Source organism: Trachymyrmex septentrionalis, unplaced genomic scaffold, assembly GCF_001594115.1.
Source record: "Trachymyrmex septentrionalis isolate Tsep2-gDNA-1 unplaced genomic scaffold, Tsep1.0 scaffold24, whole genome shotgun sequence".
Taxonomy (NCBI): domain Eukaryota; kingdom Metazoa; phylum Arthropoda; class Insecta; order Hymenoptera; family Formicidae; genus Trachymyrmex; species Trachymyrmex septentrionalis.
Genome location: NW_017305397.1, coordinates 334,225 through 353,716, shown reverse-complemented (window position 1 = coordinate 353,716; position 19,492 = coordinate 334,225). Strand labels below are relative to the sequence as shown.

At 32.1% G+C, this 19,492-nt stretch overlaps 4 protein-coding genes across 5 annotated transcripts in view; all 4 read left to right on the top strand.

The window, feature by feature from the left end:
• Positions 1-2,431: 2,431 nt before the first annotated feature.
• Positions 2,432-5,252, top strand: LOC108748777 (surfeit locus protein 4 homolog). Its single transcript, XM_018487132.1, has 3 exons — positions 2,432-2,600; positions 3,741-4,415; positions 4,822-5,252. Exons 1-3 carry the CDS (start codon positions 2,550-2,552, stop codon positions 4,906-4,908), a joined length of 813 nt encoding a protein of 270 aa, XP_018342634.1. The 5' UTR covers positions 2,432-2,549; the 3' UTR covers positions 4,909-5,252.
• Positions 5,253-6,208: 956 nt separating this feature from the next.
• On the top strand, positions 6,209-10,296 carry LOC108748776 (histone-lysine N-methyltransferase SMYD3). Of its 2 annotated transcripts, none has more exons than XM_018487128.1 (6): positions 6,209-6,357; positions 8,535-8,776; positions 8,866-9,170; positions 9,341-9,620; positions 9,756-9,918; positions 10,037-10,296. In XM_018487128.1, exons 1-6 carry the CDS (start codon positions 6,227-6,229, stop codon positions 10,248-10,250), a joined length of 1,335 nt encoding a protein of 444 aa, XP_018342630.1. In that variant the 5' UTR covers positions 6,209-6,226; the 3' UTR covers positions 10,251-10,296. The 2 variants fall into 2 exon arrangements, with proteins under 2 accessions (XP_018342630.1, XP_018342633.1); XM_018487131.1 differs by lacking the exon at positions 6,209-6,357 and adding an exon at positions 7,652-8,004.
• A 526-nt stretch (positions 10,297-10,822) lies between these two features.
• Positions 10,823-15,229, top strand: LOC108748717 (rab-like protein 6). The gene is made up of 6 exons (XM_018487008.1): positions 10,823-10,909; positions 11,414-11,614; positions 11,701-12,191; positions 12,654-13,453; positions 13,894-14,395; positions 14,521-15,229. The coding sequence occupies exons 2-6, from the start codon at positions 11,485-11,487 to the stop codon at positions 14,719-14,721; spliced, it is 2,124 nt and encodes a 707-aa protein (XP_018342510.1). The 5' UTR covers positions 10,823-10,909; positions 11,414-11,484; the 3' UTR covers positions 14,722-15,229.
• A 1,975-nt stretch (positions 15,230-17,204) lies between these two features.
• Positions 17,205-19,492, top strand: part of LOC108748719 (ribonuclease H1-like) — a 2,580-nt gene continuing 292 nt past the window's right edge. Inside the window, exons 1-6 of the mRNA XM_018487010.1 lie at positions 17,205-17,216; positions 17,359-17,654; positions 17,813-17,962; positions 18,588-18,780; positions 19,023-19,153; positions 19,233-19,488. Of these exons, the coding sequence (XP_018342512.1) occupies positions 17,554-17,654; positions 17,813-17,962; positions 18,588-18,780; positions 19,023-19,153; positions 19,233-19,488 (831 nt within the window). The 5' untranslated portion in view covers positions 17,205-17,216; positions 17,359-17,553. The remainder of the gene's footprint in view (positions 17,217-17,358; positions 17,655-17,812; positions 17,963-18,587; positions 18,781-19,022; positions 19,154-19,232; positions 19,489-19,492) is intronic.

Here is a 19,492-nt window from a genome sequence, read left to right as displayed (position 1 = left end):
AATTTTATAATAATAAATTTTATCTTTATATATCTATACAAAATTAATATAATTATGTGAAGTAAAATTAATGATTATCTTATATAGAATTAAATTGGACATTAATAATTTTCAAATTAAATAGAATAATTTATAGCAATTGTAATGAATTTCTGTATTAATGAAATTAATGCAACGGAAAGAATTAAAATTGTAATAGAGACCTCTAACTATGCGTAAAGTTTTAAGTAGTTTATATATTGATAATAAAATAAAAAGATGTTTCTGTAGTGATTTGACAGAAAAAGTAAGTTTTTGCAAAAGATTTGTGCTTGGTTGGAGATTTTTCTTTTTCTGATTAAAGTTTTCATCGAAGTCTTGTAAAACTTATTCGACGAACATGCTTTTGTGAGTTACAAGCGCGTATATACGCGGAAGTTAGCCGAGTTTCCGCGTTAGTTGAAAACTACCTGTGTGCCACTTAGATAGAACGCATAGATGCGAGCGAGATCAACGAGCAGAGATGCTCGTCAGCTCCCTTTCTTGCCCGGTCCTAAATAGGATAGGGAGTCAAGTAACTCGGCGCCTACCGGCAGCGCGGCGACGATAGTAAACCTACTCGTCTCTATTACAACTTGATATACGCGGCGTACACACGTGGTATTCGTATTCGTATTCGTGGTAGCAGATAGTGGGTATCGCGAAGCGGCATCTCGAGCGAAAACTCGAGCTTCGTCGCTCGCAAGACAAAATGACGACGGTCGCAATTGTCGACTTCGTGCATTCGAGAAACGTGAAAATTTCGTCGAGCATGAAACGCGATTCGCGAAGAAAATCTTCATGGGACCGTTAAAGGGACCGAGTTTAAGATGAAATCTAACCCTTGATCTCCGAACAAATTTTACGAATGGTGAAATTTGACAACTAGAAATGTTGCCTTCTCCAGCAAATACAAATTAAAATCTAATTTTGATAATTGGTTATCTCGATATAACAATTTACGAAGCAATCATTGATTCCTTAATTTTTGCATAATTATCTTATATGCATACTGTTTCTCAATGGAAAAAATGATTTGTGAATAAAGAAATAATACTTATTTGACATATAACACAGTACATGTCATGGAATTCATTATTCGGATTCCGACCGGAATTATTCAATTATTTCATAGATTTCTCTTGAGTTTTCTAGAAAAAATGAAATAATTTCGATTAGAATCCATTATCATAAGTTCCATAATACAAGCTCTGAATGTTTGCTCCAAATTTTGTAAAAAAATGACTTTCAGAATTAATTTTAAAAAGTCGCTATATATTATTTTATTAATGCATTAATAGATAATTTAAAAAAGAAAATAAAGACAAGCGCGACATTATAATTTATCAACATTAAAAAAAATATGTTCAAGTACACAGTAAATACACGCGATTATATATATATTAATTTTTTTCAAAATACATAAAAATTTTATACACGCTTTCCATTTGTCGCACAGTCGAAAGATTTGATGGTATATCGTTCTAATTTTGATGTATGTATGTACTATCGAAGAATATCGCAAAAATTGACCTTATATTATAATGCTTAGTGCTGCCATCTAGTGCAGCGGCGATTATGCAAAACTATGGATAAAATAATCAATAGATAATGCACTTACCGACAGCAGATATGCGGTAAGTTATCGACGGAAAACAAACATGATGGCGGCTAACATTGGCGATCCTTCCCGACAATATGAATTTCCGTTCTCTTTCATGTTGCGTCGATTTTCCGATTATCTTTCGTCGTATTCTTACTGCATCATCTTCTTGTACATGAAATGAAATAGATGTAAACTATTAGACATAAAATATCGAATTTAATCTTAAGGAGGTACCTCTAAAAAAATTCGCGATTCTAGAATTTTTGCATTCGCCAAGCAATACCGGATTCGATCGTGTTACACGAGTAATTTAACCAGACAATTGCAAGACACACTACGAGACATTCGAAACAAGCACACATATGTACATATGCAGTTTCAAATAATTCAAAAAAAAATTCACCGAGATACAAGCAATACTGGAATAGATATACGTATACAGGGTAATCTCCATGGTCTTACAACTCAAAATGACTTACATAAATAATTCAAAAACTTCTCGTTTAGCTTCCAAGGAAAGAAGTCAGGGTTTAAGATCCCGATTCGCGCGTTCAAATTCTCGGCTGCGAGGCTCGCGAGGCGCGAAGACGGAAGAGGCGCGAATCGAATTCGACATTTCGACGACGAACAGCGCCGACTCTCGTGCGACGACCACGTACGCCGGAAACGATGCGCGCGCAGCCGGCCAACCAGCCGATCTCCACATCACACGGACACGGTCGGCGGTCGGAGGGGTGCTCGGCGCGATCGGGTGGTGTCTGGCGCCCCCACCATTCGCCTCGATTCGCCTCACCATTGCTCCGCGCGCCTCGCGCCGCTCCGCTTTGCGCGCAATCGTGCCGTGCCACTTGCGTGCGCGCACGTGTATACGTCGGTGTGTGTGCATGGGTAGATTTTTTCGGTTTTTGAAAGACAGTGCACCACGATGGTGATCTCGCAGGAGGTGCTCTCGAGGGCGGAGGAGATTGCCGACCAGGTGAATCTTGCGGCACGGTTGCGTTCCTTAACCGCTTGGTTGTCAGATGACTCGCGGATCCCGAAACCTGTGGGGCCCTGCGCGTGAAAGAACGAACGAAAGGGAAATCGGGTCCTGTGGGAGAGCGAGCCGCACGGTGCGGGCGACCCGCTCCTATCAACGTCATCATTCTTTGGCGCGCGTATTTTTCCATATTTTCGCATACGCGTCTCGCTCCTTGTCGCGTTTCTACTGGCCGCAATTAAAATGATTGTACGGTCGAGGTTATGAATTCCACAGGTGAATTTTCCTCGACATACGCAAGTCGCCGACGATCAAGCTGTGATGATTTTTTTACGTCGCTTTCTCAACGGTCACCCTGTAGATACAGTCATTTGACAAACAGATTTCTTCAAATGGATTCAATATTTTTTATTGCTGCATATGTGTACAAGGATGACTTTGATTTTTTACTGATACGTCCGCACTTATCATCTGCTATTTTTAAATTTGCCTTATATGAATGTGAATAAATAATTGAGTAAGTTCTTACTTATGAAAATATTATAAGTCTGTAAATGAAAATATTACGTTTTCACTTATGTGTTTAATTTCATCGATTGATTTTCATTTAATATTGTTTATTTAATATTGTTATGTTTTACTTAAGTGATGTTTATATGTGACTTTAGTGAACATGTGGATCTTATTGCCTATACTTTCACAGACCTACTTTTCATACTTGTGCACAATAATGCGGCATTATTTTCTGATCAGCAAGTTTCAAATATGTATAAGAAAGATAAAATGTATCAAACAATCAGATAAAACTTGTTAAAACAAAACATTCATACAGCACAGATATCTAAAGATTGTTCTAAATATGTCCTCTATGTCCTATAGACGTTTATATCCTCTAGATAAAGTACGCTATGTGGGCAAACTTTAAAAGATAATTTTTTTAAAGTTCTTAAAAATTATATTTTTACGAACTGTGAAGAAAATCTGTAGTTCATATAAATATAACTTTTAAAAATTACTATGCTATAAGCTTCCAAAATCTTATCTAATAAACGAATAAGTCATAATTTTTTTATTTAATTAAATAAAATTAATAGATATAATTAAAATAGACATTAAGGTATTTATTTATTGCAACAGGTAATCCGCAATGGCAAGCACGTGCTTCCAACGTTGGCACGATTATGTCTCATTGCTACATTCCTAGAAGATGGTTTACGAATGTGGTTCCAATGGAGCGAACAGCGAGAATATATGGATGCTTCCTGGGGCTGCGGAAAATTCCTGGCTACCGTCTTTGTCTTTGTAAATCTTGTTGGACAACTCGGTGGATGTGTCATGGTGATTGGCAGATTGCGAGTCAGCATAGCCTGCGGAGTTCTATTCTTCATCGTTATCCTACAAACTATCGCTTATAGCATCCTATGGGACATGCAATTCTTGTTCAGGAATTTGGCGCTAATAGGAGCGCTCTTACTAGTATTGGCCGAATCCCGTGTTGAAGGCAGATCGCTGTTTGCCGGCGTCCCTAGTCTCGGCGACAACAAACCTAAGAATTTACTGCAATTAGCCGGTCGAATACTGTTGGCGTTCATGTTCATTACGCTGATTCGTTTCGAAATATCATTTCTGCAGATCCTCCAAGATATTGTTGGTAGCATCCTGATGGTGCTGGTAACAATCGGCTATAAGACTAAGCTGAGCGCATTACTACTTGTTGCTCTACTAACCGCGTTAAATTTTTACCACAATGCGTGGTGGTCCATTCCCGATTACAAACCTCTCAGGGATTTCCTTAAATACGACTTCTTCCAGGTAAGTTCTCTCTGAGTTTACTAATTACATAAATATTGAGTATTTTTATCATGTTAAAATTTATTACAATGAAGAGATTAGTTTCTTAATGTTTTATTTCTGCAAAGTAACTTTATAATGTGTAAAGTAAAAAAAAAACTATAAGTTAAATTCTAAATAAGTTAAAAAAGAATCATTTTTTTATATCAGAAGAAAATTGCTAAATTCAAAAATTATAAAAAAAGAAGAGCTAATTTTAATTATTTTTAATCTAAAGATTTTAATTGTTGTTTAATTTTGAAATTATTATAATTTTTGTGTGATTCATTATACCTATTGCTTAGTTTAATATATAATTTCAATAAAATTTAATATGATCCTCTATATAAATATTCTGATATTCATTTCTTATTTTATTTTATTACAGACATTATCAGTCATCGGTGGCCTTTTGATGATAGTCTCTTTAGGTCCAGGCGGTGTATCGATGGATGAACATAAGAAAGAATGGTAGAAATAATTCCACCTAAATGGATATAGAAGATGCATGCGTCATTGGGTTGTCATGAAAGTTAAAGTGAATTATCGTGTCTCCCGTTTTATCCTTATATGCGCTCAAAAAAAAAATCATAAACGAGTCGAATAACAAAGAACTCATTGCATGGATATCATCGGTCTAGAAGCGATCATATTTTATGTTGACTAATCAAATTTTATATTTTAACATTGCGGCAAAACATTTGAAAGATTTCGAGATCAGTAAAACTATTCCACAATATTTTAGAATATAAAGTTAGCATGAAAGAAATAACAAGAAAAAACGTACATACTTAAATTGCAGCTCATAAAAGTTTAAATACTCGCATAAATTTTATCGAATGATCATGTAAAAAAATAAAGAGATGAAATAACAATTGTGTTATTCTTTTATATGTTTTAGGGTATTTGTACATGTATTAACTAATTGCAAAAGCTTTATAAATTATTTTTAATTTTATATGTATTGTTTTTATTTCGTAGATCATTAATACAATAATCGATAAATTTCGAAGATTTGTTTTTGACATATAAAATTAAAAATAATTTATAAAGCTTTTGTTTGGTATATGTGTACAAGTGTCCTGAAATATATATATAAAAGTGTAACTAACAATTGTTGTTTTATAGTCTTCTAATTTTTACATGATGATTCAATGAAATTTATGTGGCGATCTGAACTTCTATGAGCGGCAATGTACACATACATACACATATAACACACACACACGCACACACACATACACACGCGTGAAAATATTTAAGACGATTGACATTGTATATACGACGCTGCGTCTAATGTGGATAATGTATTTTTTCCATATATTTTTGATTTATCTAACTTTAATCGCGAGCTAAACCGATTATTTCAAAACTTGTATTTTAATATCGGATATATGCTTCCACATTCTGTATCTAAGATTTAAGAATTTCCAGGAAGAAGATCCGTCGATCCTAGTTTTACTGTAACCTTTTTTTAACTTAATTGACTGTAAATAAGTGTTCCAGATTTGTCTTAATTATGAAATATAAGAGAAAGAGCGGGTTGTTAAAGAGAAATCAGCAGGTTAAGGGTTATTATAGTTAGCTCCAATAATATGTCATGCGAAAATAAACCGATCTTAAAATAGCGTGCGTACGAACCTCTCTTTACATCAGCAAAACGAGAAAGAGAGAGAAGAAAGAGGAGGAAGGCGGACGCAATCCTACAAAGTTACTAGGGGAAGTGCAACGCCTTTTCGACATCTTCTCGAGGCTAACCGGCGAAAGAGTAAAGCTCGAAGAAGTCTGAAAAGATGAGAATCAAGAATCAAGGATGTAAGCAAGTACCTGTGAATAAAGGTACCACTATTTTATACGGGAAACCATTTGCCTATGTTGTAAGATCGGTGGTACGCGACGAAAGATGCGACCATTGCCTACGAAGGTAAAAAAATGTTTTATCAGATATATATATATACATATATATATATATCTACATAAAAAGATAATCTTGATAGAATCGTCTTGTCCTATTGTTCCTTCAATCCCAGCCTTATTTACGTTTTATTGTTATAATTGATTGTTGAACTTTATTATCTTTATGGCGTTGCTAATTTATCGGGATCAATTCGTAACAAAATTATTATATTTGTATAATATTTTATACATATATATAAAAATTTAATAGTTTTTTACTGACAACAATTGGCACATCTCGTAATTTATTGAATATTGTTATCGGAATGTTAAAGAAAGATGATTGTCCCTTTATTACATATTGTGAACACTTCTGTAATTTTTATACAGAATTATATATAATGTATATTAAATGGCAAATTATTTCAATCTGAATTTTACACACATATGCGCACATATTTTATATTAATCTATTTACAAACCTCACTGATGTTGCAAAAGTTCAGCATTAAATATAAGATAAAAGCTCAAAACAGTAAATGCTTTTTATCAGCCCATAATTTTTAATGAGAATTATATCAATAGTTATATCAATAGTATTAAGAATTTAGACTCATTTTTCATTATATACACTTTTTATACTTGTCAATTTTCTATGTTTGCAATATCCGAAAATATAATTTTATTACGCAATATTTGAAAATATAATTTTGATTTATGTCAAAACTAATTTATAAAATATATAGGGAATTTAAACGAACTTAAAATTTTTTTCCCAAAATAAGAATATAAGAATATACAATGTGCATTAAAATTTTCGGAAACGAGAGAAAAAAGTTATCAGATCTACTCATAATATTTCATATTTTTGGAATAATTTTACTCTTCATGATTGCTTGTAACAATATTTAAATATGCCTGACTTCTAAATATTCATTCGAAATATTTGAATTAATGTTTAAAATGATGAATATTTGAACATAAAATCCTTTGGTTGTAATTTCTTATATTTGAAACATATTTAAATCAATTTATTAAATGAATATTTTATCATAAAAGATAAAATTATTCATCATAAATATATTACTTAAGAGATGACATGAGAAATAAAATTTATGTATATATTTTTTTTAATGTAAAATAAATGCACTTTTAGAAATTTATTTCTACAAATTTTTAATTTAACAGCTATTTCCAGTAATTCATATATACACACACACACGACATATATATATATGTATGTATGTATGTATGTGTGTGTATAAATTGCCTAATCAAAAACAGCTGTTATATTACAAATTTGTAGAAATAAATTTCTAGAAGTATGCATTTCTATTTTTATATTATCTAAACATAAAAATAATCCTGTTGTAATTTAAATTCGTTCGAATTATATAAGACGCCACAAATATATTGGAAAATATAAAAGTTAGAAGTTTAAGGTTATGAACAATACCGGTATTTATTCGTCGAACAAAAACAAGTAGGTTAGGTTAGATCACGCTTTAAAATCTTCACATATTCAGAATAGAAAGACCAAATATTTCATAAATGTAATTTTCGAAATGAATTCCGACATAATAAAAAAGGGAACGACAATCTTTACTGGTAGACCATTTGTTTTTACTCTTAACTCGAAACATAGGACTACTCGATGTGACAACTGTTTGAAGAGGTATAAATAAACCATATACTAAATATTTAAAACAGCATATAAAATTACAATATTATATCTGATAGTTTTCTGTTACATTATTTTAATTTGAGTATTTTGGGTTGAAAATTGGTTTTGTATATCCCTTGGTGAAAATTTTGTTTTTAAATTCTTCAAATAATTTTTCAGAATTTATAAGTAAATTTCAGATTTCTCTCTTTAGAACATCTATATAACTTTACACCGTTTAACAAATTTCTTAGATTTTTATATAAATTGAAACACACTTCAGAAGTAATTAGAACCAAGAAAGACTGTCTTTTCTTGACTTCTTCATATAAATGTGTGAATTTTGAAATATTTTAAGATTACTAAAGTTTCTCATTTCATAATTTCTAAAGAAAATTTATAAAATTTGAACAAGTTTAAGATATTTTTCATAAGATGCAACATTCTTAAAAATATGAAAATTTTTTTTCACCAGGGAATGCATTTGATACACATTATATATTGCTTTAAATACTTTGCTATCATATAATTTATTATTGCAGTGGGAAATTGTTAAAGTGCTCGAGTTGTCAGTATGTGTATTATTGTGACCGCAATTGTCAGAAAGAATCGTGGCCGATACATAAGGCAGAATGTACACGTTTGAAAAAGGTGTCACCGAAAGTGTTGCCAGATGCGGCTCGACTTATGGCACGTATCATTCTCAAACTCAATCAAGGTGGAGCCGAGGAAGTGGGCTATTACACTGAGAAAAACTTCAGAAGATTCAAGGACCTAATGTCTCGTAAATATTTTTCTCTCTTTTTTAAAAAGAAGATATTTTAAGAAAAAATCTATAAATATATATAATCAATTTATATCTCTGAATTGTAGATTATTCAGACATAAAAGTGGATGTTAAGCGAATGGAACATTTCACCATGTTATGTGGAGTTTTATCCCAGTTTCTCGATGAGACATTTATGCCTAATATCGCAGAGTTGATGGGTATTTATGGCAGGATATGTACTAACTCTTTTAACATATTGGATATCAATATGAATACTATCGGAGTTGGTATTTATCTGGGAGCATCTGTGATAGATCATAGTTGTAAACCTAATGTGGTTGTTGTTTTTGAAGGAACTACCATTATTGTTAGAACATTAACAGACCTTCCTTCTTTGAATTGGTCGCAGGCAAGTATTGATAAAGATGTAAACTCTAATAGTTGAAAAACATTTAATTTTCTTATTCTATAGCTCTCAAAAGTTTGATGCGATTGATTCTATTGATAATTCTCAATCATTAAAAACAATACTTAGATATATTTTACATTTCGGTATTTGTGTAATTTTATTTTGCACAGATAAGAATATCCTACGTGGATTTACTCAATTCTAATAAAGATAGACGTGAGGAATTGCACAGTTCGTACTACTTTTGGTGTGATTGCGAAAGGTGTAAGAAAGAGGAACCAATGGCCGAAGCGGCTGCATGTCCAAACTTATTATGCGACTCGCCGTGTTCGATTGAAGCTGACGAATGCGAGAAGTGTAACACGGAAATATCTGTAGAATTTAAAGAGACATTTCGGGAAGTCGTCGATTTTACTGTTCACCACTTGGAAAAAATGAAAACTATGGCTTGTATCCTTTTGATATTTACATGAAGAAACTTATATTTTTTTTATTTAATAAGATATATAGAATTTTTGAACAATGCATTTATTCTATACAACGATACAATTTTTCCTTAATATTTTTCCTTATTAATGACAACAGATCTTGATGTTAGTAAGATATGTTTGAAGAAGCAGAAGGGTGTAATGCATAAATTTAATATACAACATGTCCGTACTCTAGAAATGGCTCATATTGCGGCTATGAACCTGAAGTGCTGGGAAGATGCGGAGTTTTATGGCAAGGAACTTGTGTCAGGATACTTGTGAGTGATCGTTAATCTGTACAGATAATGTTGTAAGATAATTCATAATACACTTTTTTATTATTTTTTTATTTTAAATGAATAATTCTAGTTGAGGATGTCATTGCTCGCTTTTTAGATTGTATTACGGGGAAATACACCCTTTGACAGGACTGCTGTATCTCACGGTAGGAAAGATACAGTTGCACTTGGAAAAACCAAAAGAAGCGCTCCAAGCATTAACTAAAGCGAACACGGTGCTAACGATAACGCATGGTGATAAACACTCTATAATAGAAGAAGAATTGAGACCTTTGCTCTATCAAGCTGATATGGAGTCGAATAGCGCGTAACGATCTTAAATTTTTGTAATTTTTATAGTAATAAAGTATTGTTTAAACACGACGTGTTTTTTAATTTTTAGTATATCCTAATTATTGTATAATTTTTTTCCGAACACAAGAATTTTAGCATATTAATAGTATTAATACATTTATTAAGATAACAATTATTTTGTATTTCTTTGTATCATTCTATCGTTTGTAATATCCATGATTTGATTAGAAAATTAGAATAATTTATAAAATAAAAATACCAAAACGGAATATATTCTCGAAGATGGAACAATCGATACATAAATCGAACTCGTCAAGCTAATGAAATGAAATCTTTACGTTTTGGGAGGCAAGGGGGAAGGTTGAAATAAAATAAATGTAAGATACAGTTTTTAGCAATCTAAAGACAAGGACTATTCAAAATGAGAGGACACAGGTTGGAGATAAAATCTGTTTTATTATCACGTAAGGAGTTGATTAGTAATCGATATTTTTTATGAATGGTATGTCGAGAGTGCGGAGCAGTCGGTGCTGCCAACTTTGGGACATCGAGAGAGAAAGAAACAGCTGCATGAACTGCTACTGGCTGTTACATATGACAGCTGTCTCACAGTGCGTTCAGCGGCGAGAGATCCGGCTTCGTTCCATGAAGTTTGGATCGTGCTAAAGATCGAGTGGTAAGTGCAATTTCACACGAATGTTTTATGAATTCTCGGGGTGATCCTGATCGTTCGTACGCCGTGCGAATCATCGAACTCTCCCGACGACCGGATCGTGAAAAAAAATTCAATTTGGGTTAGAAAATCAGATCTCATTCAATCTTGTTTGCGAGGATGCGTGGGCTTTAAGTGTTCCGATGCTTGTACTCCCATCTGTTCTATTAGAATACGGTACATCTCTCGGTAACGATGTGGACAGTACTTGACATTGCTATATAATAATCATCACATAGAGCAATTAAATTATTTACCACCGTTATCACTAGTAATATGTTTTTAGCTTGCGTCGTAAACTACAAAGTGTCCTCCAATAATCGTATCAACGATGAGAATTATACAGCTTTTGTGTTTTTTTCAAGAAACGATATATTTATGTTATTATTTTATAAATATTTTGTAAGTATTTTTATGTTATTTTTGCTTACGCACACTTTTTGCTTTATTTTAATATATTTTCTACAGGTATTTGCAGTTAACTTTCCTTTTTAAGCATCAAAGTTATTTCTTAAACTGATGCTTCTTTGAGGAATCGCATGATGTTTTCTGCCATTAAAAGATTAGCCGGTAAATCCGATGGGATCGGCAATGCGTCTCCTAGACCAGCCCATCAATCCATGCCAACAAATCTTCAGAGGAAGTTTGCTAAAGGCGTGCAATATAATAGTAAGTATTTGCAAATGTATATGCTTTATGTGTAGATGATGAAGTAGAACACCAGTTATAATACAATTTTTATACATTATTTTTAGTGAAAATAATAATAAAAGGAGATAGGAATGTAGGAAAGACATGTTTATTCCATAGACTGCAGGGGCAAAAGTTTATCGAAGAGTATATACCCACGGAAGAGATACAGGTGGCGAGTATACAGTGGAATTACAAAGCTACCGACGACGTGGTCAAAGTGGAGGTATGGGATGTCGTAGATCGTGGTAGACGCCGACGGAAATTAGAGGGTCTAAAAATGGACAATACTCCGGCTAATGCAGAAAACATTATTGAGGAACCTGCCCTAGATGCCGAGTTTCTCGACGTTTATAAGGGTACTAATGGTGTTATCATTGTAATGGATATCACGAAGAATTGGACATTTGATTATATCCAACGTGAACTGCCGAAAATACCTAGCCACATACCTGTCATTGTCCTCGGTAACCACTGTGACATGTCGCATCACAGAACCGTTACCGCGGATCATGTGACATACTTCATAGATTCACTGCACGAGAGAATAGCACAAGTAATTGAAATGATTGTTAATATTATAATCATCGTGTGTCTCGTTATCAATGAATATTTCTCCAGTAGTAAATTAAAAAAAGTAAATTTAAAACAGTTCAGTCATCATGTCCAGTAAGAATTGAAGTTATTACCATTTTTTAATTTCTAAAATTAAGAAATTAATTCTATATCTTGTTTTTCTTAATATTTTAACAAATATTATTAAAACATGAAACCATCATACTTTAATAAAAGTTTTATTTGAAAGAATGTTGAGGTTTTCTGCAGATATAATGTAAAAAATTGAAGTTTTTGAAAGAAAATTCACATTTTATTTATTTTATTACTTTATTAATATAAATTTTACTAATCATTTTGAAAAAAATTCATTGACTTGTGTAATTTATATCGAACAATATTCATAACTCAACACCTAACTAAAAAACTTCACTTAATTCTAAAGTTAAATGAATTATTGCAGGTGAGATACGCAGAGTCATCAATGCGAAATGGTTTCGGCCTAAAATTATTACACAAATTTTTTAATTTACCATTTCTGCAACTGCAACGCGAGACACTGTTGAAGCAACTCGAGACCAATGAAGAAGAGACGCGTTTGACCATCCAAGAACTGGATCTCTTCCAGGATAGTGACGACGCTGATTACAACAAATTCCTAGACAATCTCGTGAATCGTAGAAGAGCACTTGCCGACTCAGTGTCCGCTAGCAATCTAGTCGCAAACATTGTTCCGACGTCTATGAGTAATTATCACCTTACATCTTCCAATACAAATGCCATCGGAGAAGTCAAAAGGTCGGCTTCGATGCCTGGTCCTATCGGAGGTGGAACTCCAATACCAGTGAAAAATTTAGACATGAAACCGAGGAAGGAGAACTCTACGGCGAGCACATTGGATAATGTAGTTAATTCCACGAAAACATCACAAATTACATCATCTATTTCACAAAATTCCACTGTTAAAATAGAAACAGTTAAACCGGCTGAATCTGCTAATAACAATGGCGAGAGAAGAGATTCACTCAATCGGTCATCATCACTTATGTCTAAGATCTTTGGTCATAAGAAGGAAGATGAGACAGATGGGAAACTGCCAAATATTAAAAATGTTAATTTGAACGCACCATTGACTAGTGTTGAAGACTTTGTGCCGGATGGAATGCTGGACAAATCGTTTTTGGAAGGCTGCAGTTTGAGCCCTAATTCCCTTACTCCGGAGCCGGACCCTGCACCAGCTCAGGAAGAAGCAGAATCTGAGAGGTAAGTAAAAAGTTTTTTAAAAAGCTCTACTATTTCTAGAAAATATAAATAGAACACAAATTAGAAAATAATGTATATAATTTAAATTTTAGTTTACAAAATTACTTTTTGTGTTCAATTTTATTTTAGTTAGGGATCTTAAATTATTATCAAGCATTTCTATTAATATTAAAAGAAACTTGCATAAATTATCATTGCTTTCTTAAAATAAAATCTTTAGTTCTCTTGTATTTATCTTTTTTATCTTTGTGCATATTAATAGTTATTTTTATCTCAGTTTCAGTAATGTAATTCTTTATATTTTTCATGTAATTCTGCATATTATAAATATGATCAATACATACTATTACTAAGAATTGTATTTTCCATTTTACAATTGCAATTATAATCAGTATTAATATATTTAAAAAATTGTATTATCATAATATAATTTTTTACAGTGACATGGAGACTGGTAATCCTCTGGTAGCCGGTTATGAGGATGACTTGTCGTCCATCGAAGAAGTAGCTTCTCCTATACCGCCAAAATTAGCAGAGAATCCGCTGTCCAAACAGAAACACAAATTAGAACCGTTATCAGGTCCAGAAATAAATATCGAGCAGCCAAAACAAGTCACAAAAAGCAACTCCGTTTCTTCTATAGAACAAGAGCTGCAGATCTCCAATGAATATGAGTCAAACGAACAACCAGACATAAACTCGGATGCTTTTGATAGCTGGTTGCGACGGGATTCCAAATGGCGACAAAGTCCTGAAGGAGGTGAAGATGTGAGTAGTACTAGTACAAGAAAGGATAGACTGGAATTGAGCGATAAAAGTCTGGATGTTAGCATGACAAGTTCTAATGTTCATCTGGAGCTGCTCGATGATACTAGTGTGCGCCACGTAAGCTCCAATGCTAGTAGTCCAGTGATGAAAGAAAAAAAGAAACATAAAGAGAAGGTAATTGTCTTCAACAATGATTTATGGAAGAAGATTCTTAGTTGACTTAGAGAGTGTTTTTTTTTTCAATTCTTCAATTGATTTTGAATTATGAATTTATTATTTATTTTTTTAATCGATTTTAGGGAGATGAAAAGGAGAAAAGGAAAAAGAAGAAGTCAAAAGACAAAGATAAGGATAGGGAGAAAACTGAGAAAACCGAAAAAAAGAAAAAGCGCTCATCGCATCGATCCAAGGACGAGAATCGGGAGCGAGACGAGCTTGAAGAATTTTTGAACGGCTCGGTCACGAGAATTGGCGTTGATGTGGCCTATGAGGCAATTTAGCATTCATTATTTAGCATAATGTTAGGAAATATTCTCGGTAACATTTATTAAAAGCGCCACGCATCTTCCAGAAAGACTTCGCTCTCTTCGATGTAATGTATGTAACGCTTCCTCGAAAGCGGAAGAATAAGATTATTTTTTGCGAAAAACAAATAATATGTTTCGAATCGCGATATTAATCTGCGAACTCGTTATATACTCATTTTCCTCAAACAGTGAGACGTCCGTTTTGGGACTGCTTTGACCCGTATTTCAGCCGGGTTCTGCATCAGTCTGCCACGATAAAAATTGTGATTTTACGAGGGATACGTTTCATCGATCAACTATGCATTTATTTATATTGCATTTTCTCATGTTGGATGTTTGACGATTTTTCACGTACATTTGGAAAACCGTACGCGATGAGTTTGTTGCGTGAATGGATACAATACGCGAATATTCTTTTACCTTGTACGTAATATGACGACTATGTGACATTATAACGGCATACTTACGGCATTATTTATTATACTTTCCATTTTTAATATTTGTGTTCACTTATAGTAAGATTTATATGTATATTTATCGTTGATATCATTTATAAATTTTCTCTTTAGCTTAAAACATATGCGTCTTGTTGAATATAATTCTTTTAAAGAAGTTATACTATATAAATGTTACGTTATTGTTGTATTTTTCATAACGGTGTATAGCATTGTATGACCATGCAGCTTCGTGTTAATAAATGTATATAAAATAAAATGTCTTATTTCTATAGTGGAATTAAGTAATCCGCAGTTTTGAAAAATACTTTGTGTTCTAAAAAAATGTTGCTAATTTAATTTCAACCAGTTTAATTTCGAAAAACGTCGGAATGGCCTTTTTAAGGTAATAGTACAAAGAGAAACCTATACGGTCGAGAATAGATGCCTGTGTTTTTAAATGAAACTATTGACACCTCTGTGTGCACAAAGAATTATATAGCTTTGGATATTTTCGGCAAATGCTATATCCACGTTTTTTTCTATGAATTTCTGAGAGGCCTTCTACCATTCTCATTGATTACAATCGACAGTTTTCTTTCTTTTTTATCTTTCAGCAAGTTGACGTTATGTTTACATCAAAATAGCATTAAAGACATCATTTTGATATATATATATATATATATCAAATGACAAATAATTATAATGTCAAACTGCTACATTTTTCTTTTTTTTTTAAATACAATACATTATACACTAAAATATACGTTACAATAAAATTACATACACATTTTTTCCTGGCAATTATAATATAGCAAAAACAAATTAGAGAGACCTCCATCATCAGTGGAAGGTCTCTGTCGATTCTAATCAGCGGACCTCTTTTCTTGGAACTTGTTACCATTATACTTGTTGAAAAAAAATCAGAAAAATGTAACTCGTTATTTTATTCGTAAGATATTAATATTATAATATATTTTTATAACATATATAAGATATTTCAAAATCGTTGACGAGTTTTCAAAGCAATCTTGAAATATATTTTTCACGTATTTAATATCGCGTACAAATATTAATATAATTGAGTAATACGTAAGAATTATTGAATACCTTGTTGGCAAATTCCAACGATATTTCCAAGTCGTTTTTCTTGAGTTAAATTAATGAGTTCTAATCGATTTTTCTTTACCGAAGGAATTATAAATTATTCGGTTTTGAAAGAAAAATTATGCGAACCCCGAAGTCGGCATAATAGTTGTAGTCCTCCACCGTGCAATGTAATACGACATACAACAGGCGGCTGTAGTTTTAAACTGAAGATATCGCAAATCGCAAGTTCGCAATAATTAACAAAAACGCGGGCGTGCGATTTATATAGGGCGCATTCAACCGGATAAAGCTGCTAAACTGCTCGCCGAGCGATTGAATGTGATTAGTTGGATCTATAAGTAACAACCAATCATATTCATTTGTAAGCAGACTAGCCACTTTGACGAACGCGTCCATAAACTTGGCAGTGTCTCGCTGCAACTGCTGCGAGCGTTGAATTCGAACGCTCATTGGAGAACACTAGTTTTCGGATAGAGTATATAAATAAAATCCTGAAAAATTTATTTTTTTTTTCGGAAATTAAGCGCTGTTTCTGGAAAGAAGCTTGTATTCAGAACACGTTTTGCGATATTATCACGTGTTTAGCTTTAACGCCATTAACATGTTCACATTACCACCGAGATACTCCAATGATATGGCAGCTACAAGAAAAGAAATTAGGAATTAGGATTTCAACCTATCAGAAATCGGATATACCGGAATACACAATTCCTGATAGGTTGGAATCGTTATTCCTTATTCTTAATTCCTTATTCCTTCTATTGTGGCTATACTCTAACCTCTAATGTAATTTGTAAGTTGTGAATTCGTATACAGCAAGACAAATTGAAGATTGTAAACAAAAATATACTTTATAAAAACAATATTAAATTGTGAAATTATATAAACTAATCTTAGTTGCAGTTATAAAAATTTAAAAATTATGTAAATGTAATTTGTAATATAATAATAAATTTTGTAATAGAACTGCAAATTTCAATATGGAAAAATAAATAATTACTTATAAAGATAAATGTCAGAATTTTAAGATGCATTTTAATTAATTATTATTTTTTATTCTTTACAGATGTACATTTAACGATTCTTGTTACATCAATAATAGAAAATATATTTATTCTATGAACAGAAATTACCAGTAAAAATTAATTTTTTTATCAGGAAATTCTACAAGTGATGTATTAATAACGTTAGTAGTAAAAGTGCAGACATTAAATAAAGATATGATTATCCAGGAAGAAGGTCATATGTATTGAGCAAATTGATGAAATTAAATTTCATATTTATAACAAGGCATTATTTCTCAAGCAAAATGCCTTACTATGCAGTAGCCAAGGGTCGAAAACCTGGAATTTACGCTACATGGTAAGAGAATCAATTCAACCAATAAATTATCAGCAAAAAAAAATTAGAGTAAAATGCTCGTATATTTGCTAAATAAATTAAACAGATTCGTAGCTTATTTTGAGTTACATAAAAATCTGTTTAAAAAAAAATTAAATAAGTTTTTTTATTTTTAACAGGAATGAATGCAGTGCCCAGGTTCTTAAATTTCCTGGATCAATATACAAGAAATTTGCAACAGAAAGCGAGGCTCGAAACTTCATAAAGGAGCGTTCTTCTTCAACAAATTCTAAGAGCCTTGCTTCATTGAAAATTGTGAAATCTGCAAGGTAAATATTAACCCTTCACTGGCTGTATGAAATTTTTTATTATAGTTTACATCCTGAGTTGTTAAGGTCCATAACAGATTTTTTTATTGATTTAAATTATGTAAAAATCTGAAAAAATTCTTATATATTTTTTAAATCTTTAACATGTTTTTACCATAATAGAAATAAAATTATATTTTACTTTTTTTTTTGCAAATTTAAATGTAATAATTTTGAAAAAAACGTGATATTGATTAAAAGTGCATAACTTTTATATGAGCGAATGAAAAAAAATCTTTTTGAGTTACAATACTTTAGGATAGTACTTAAAAAATATATAATGATGTTGACTTCAAAACGTTAAATTATTTGAGCATTTAAAAAAATAAAAATGTTTATGATTAAAAAAAACTTCAAGTTTTTTGGAAAAAAAAAATAAAATGATAGCGATATACCGAACTCCATTATTCATTTTCTTAAAATTTTTACAATTAAAAAATCGACTGTGTCTTAAAAGATCCTGCATTGCTGATGGAGAGTTAATAACAATTTATGTTTAATATAAATAAGAAAAAAATATTGCGAAACTCTTTAATAAAACTCTGAAATCTTATTACAATATATCGTTCAAAGCTAATATTTTTAGATCTCAAACCTTGCCGAAACAGTTGTTTACACTTGGTGGTAAGCAGTCTGCAATAGTTCAGACAAAACCATTATCATCAATTTCAAAAAGGACTTTATCTACAAATGACGATAATAATGAACACCCAAGCAAAAAGAGAAAAATAACTGATATTTCAAACAATTGTCTTGGATTATCTCAGTGTCTTAATCAGGTTTGAAATTAATAGTACATCAATAAAATTTCTCAAAAACTAAACTAATCAACTCTACTATTTATAAATTTTTTAATTTTATTATCAAAGCGCACTATTTATAATTTCATCAATTTTTTATTTTATAGTTGAATAGTTGATTTAGTTGATTAGTATGGTCTGAGAATTTCATATATTTTAATAAATAAATAAAAAAATAAATTATATTGCAAAAATATATTTCATAAATTTGGATTATATAGGATGACAAAGCGGATTTTATCGTGGATGAAGATGGCTATGTGAATGTTTTTACGGATGGCGCATGCAGTTCGAATGGATATAAGAATGCACGAGCTGGTATCGGTGTCTGGTTTCAAGACAATCATCCCTTGTATATTTTATTTTTCAGTCTTGTCCATTGTCTATTAAAACTCAATGAATCAGCTCGTAATATAGGTATAATTTTTTAGAAATGTATCTGAACCAGTAAACGGACGACCTACTAACAACATGGCAGAAATCCAAGCTGTTACAGTAGCTTTGAGACAGGCGAAAAAGGCAGAAATCAAGAAGTTGAAAATCAACACCGATTCTAAATTTCTCATCTCCTGCATTACGCAGTGGATGCCAGCGTGGAAGAGAAGAGGATGGAAAACTGTGGATAACAAACCAGTTATAAATAAAACAGAATTATTGGAAATGGAGAAAGAATTAGAGAACTTGACTGTTG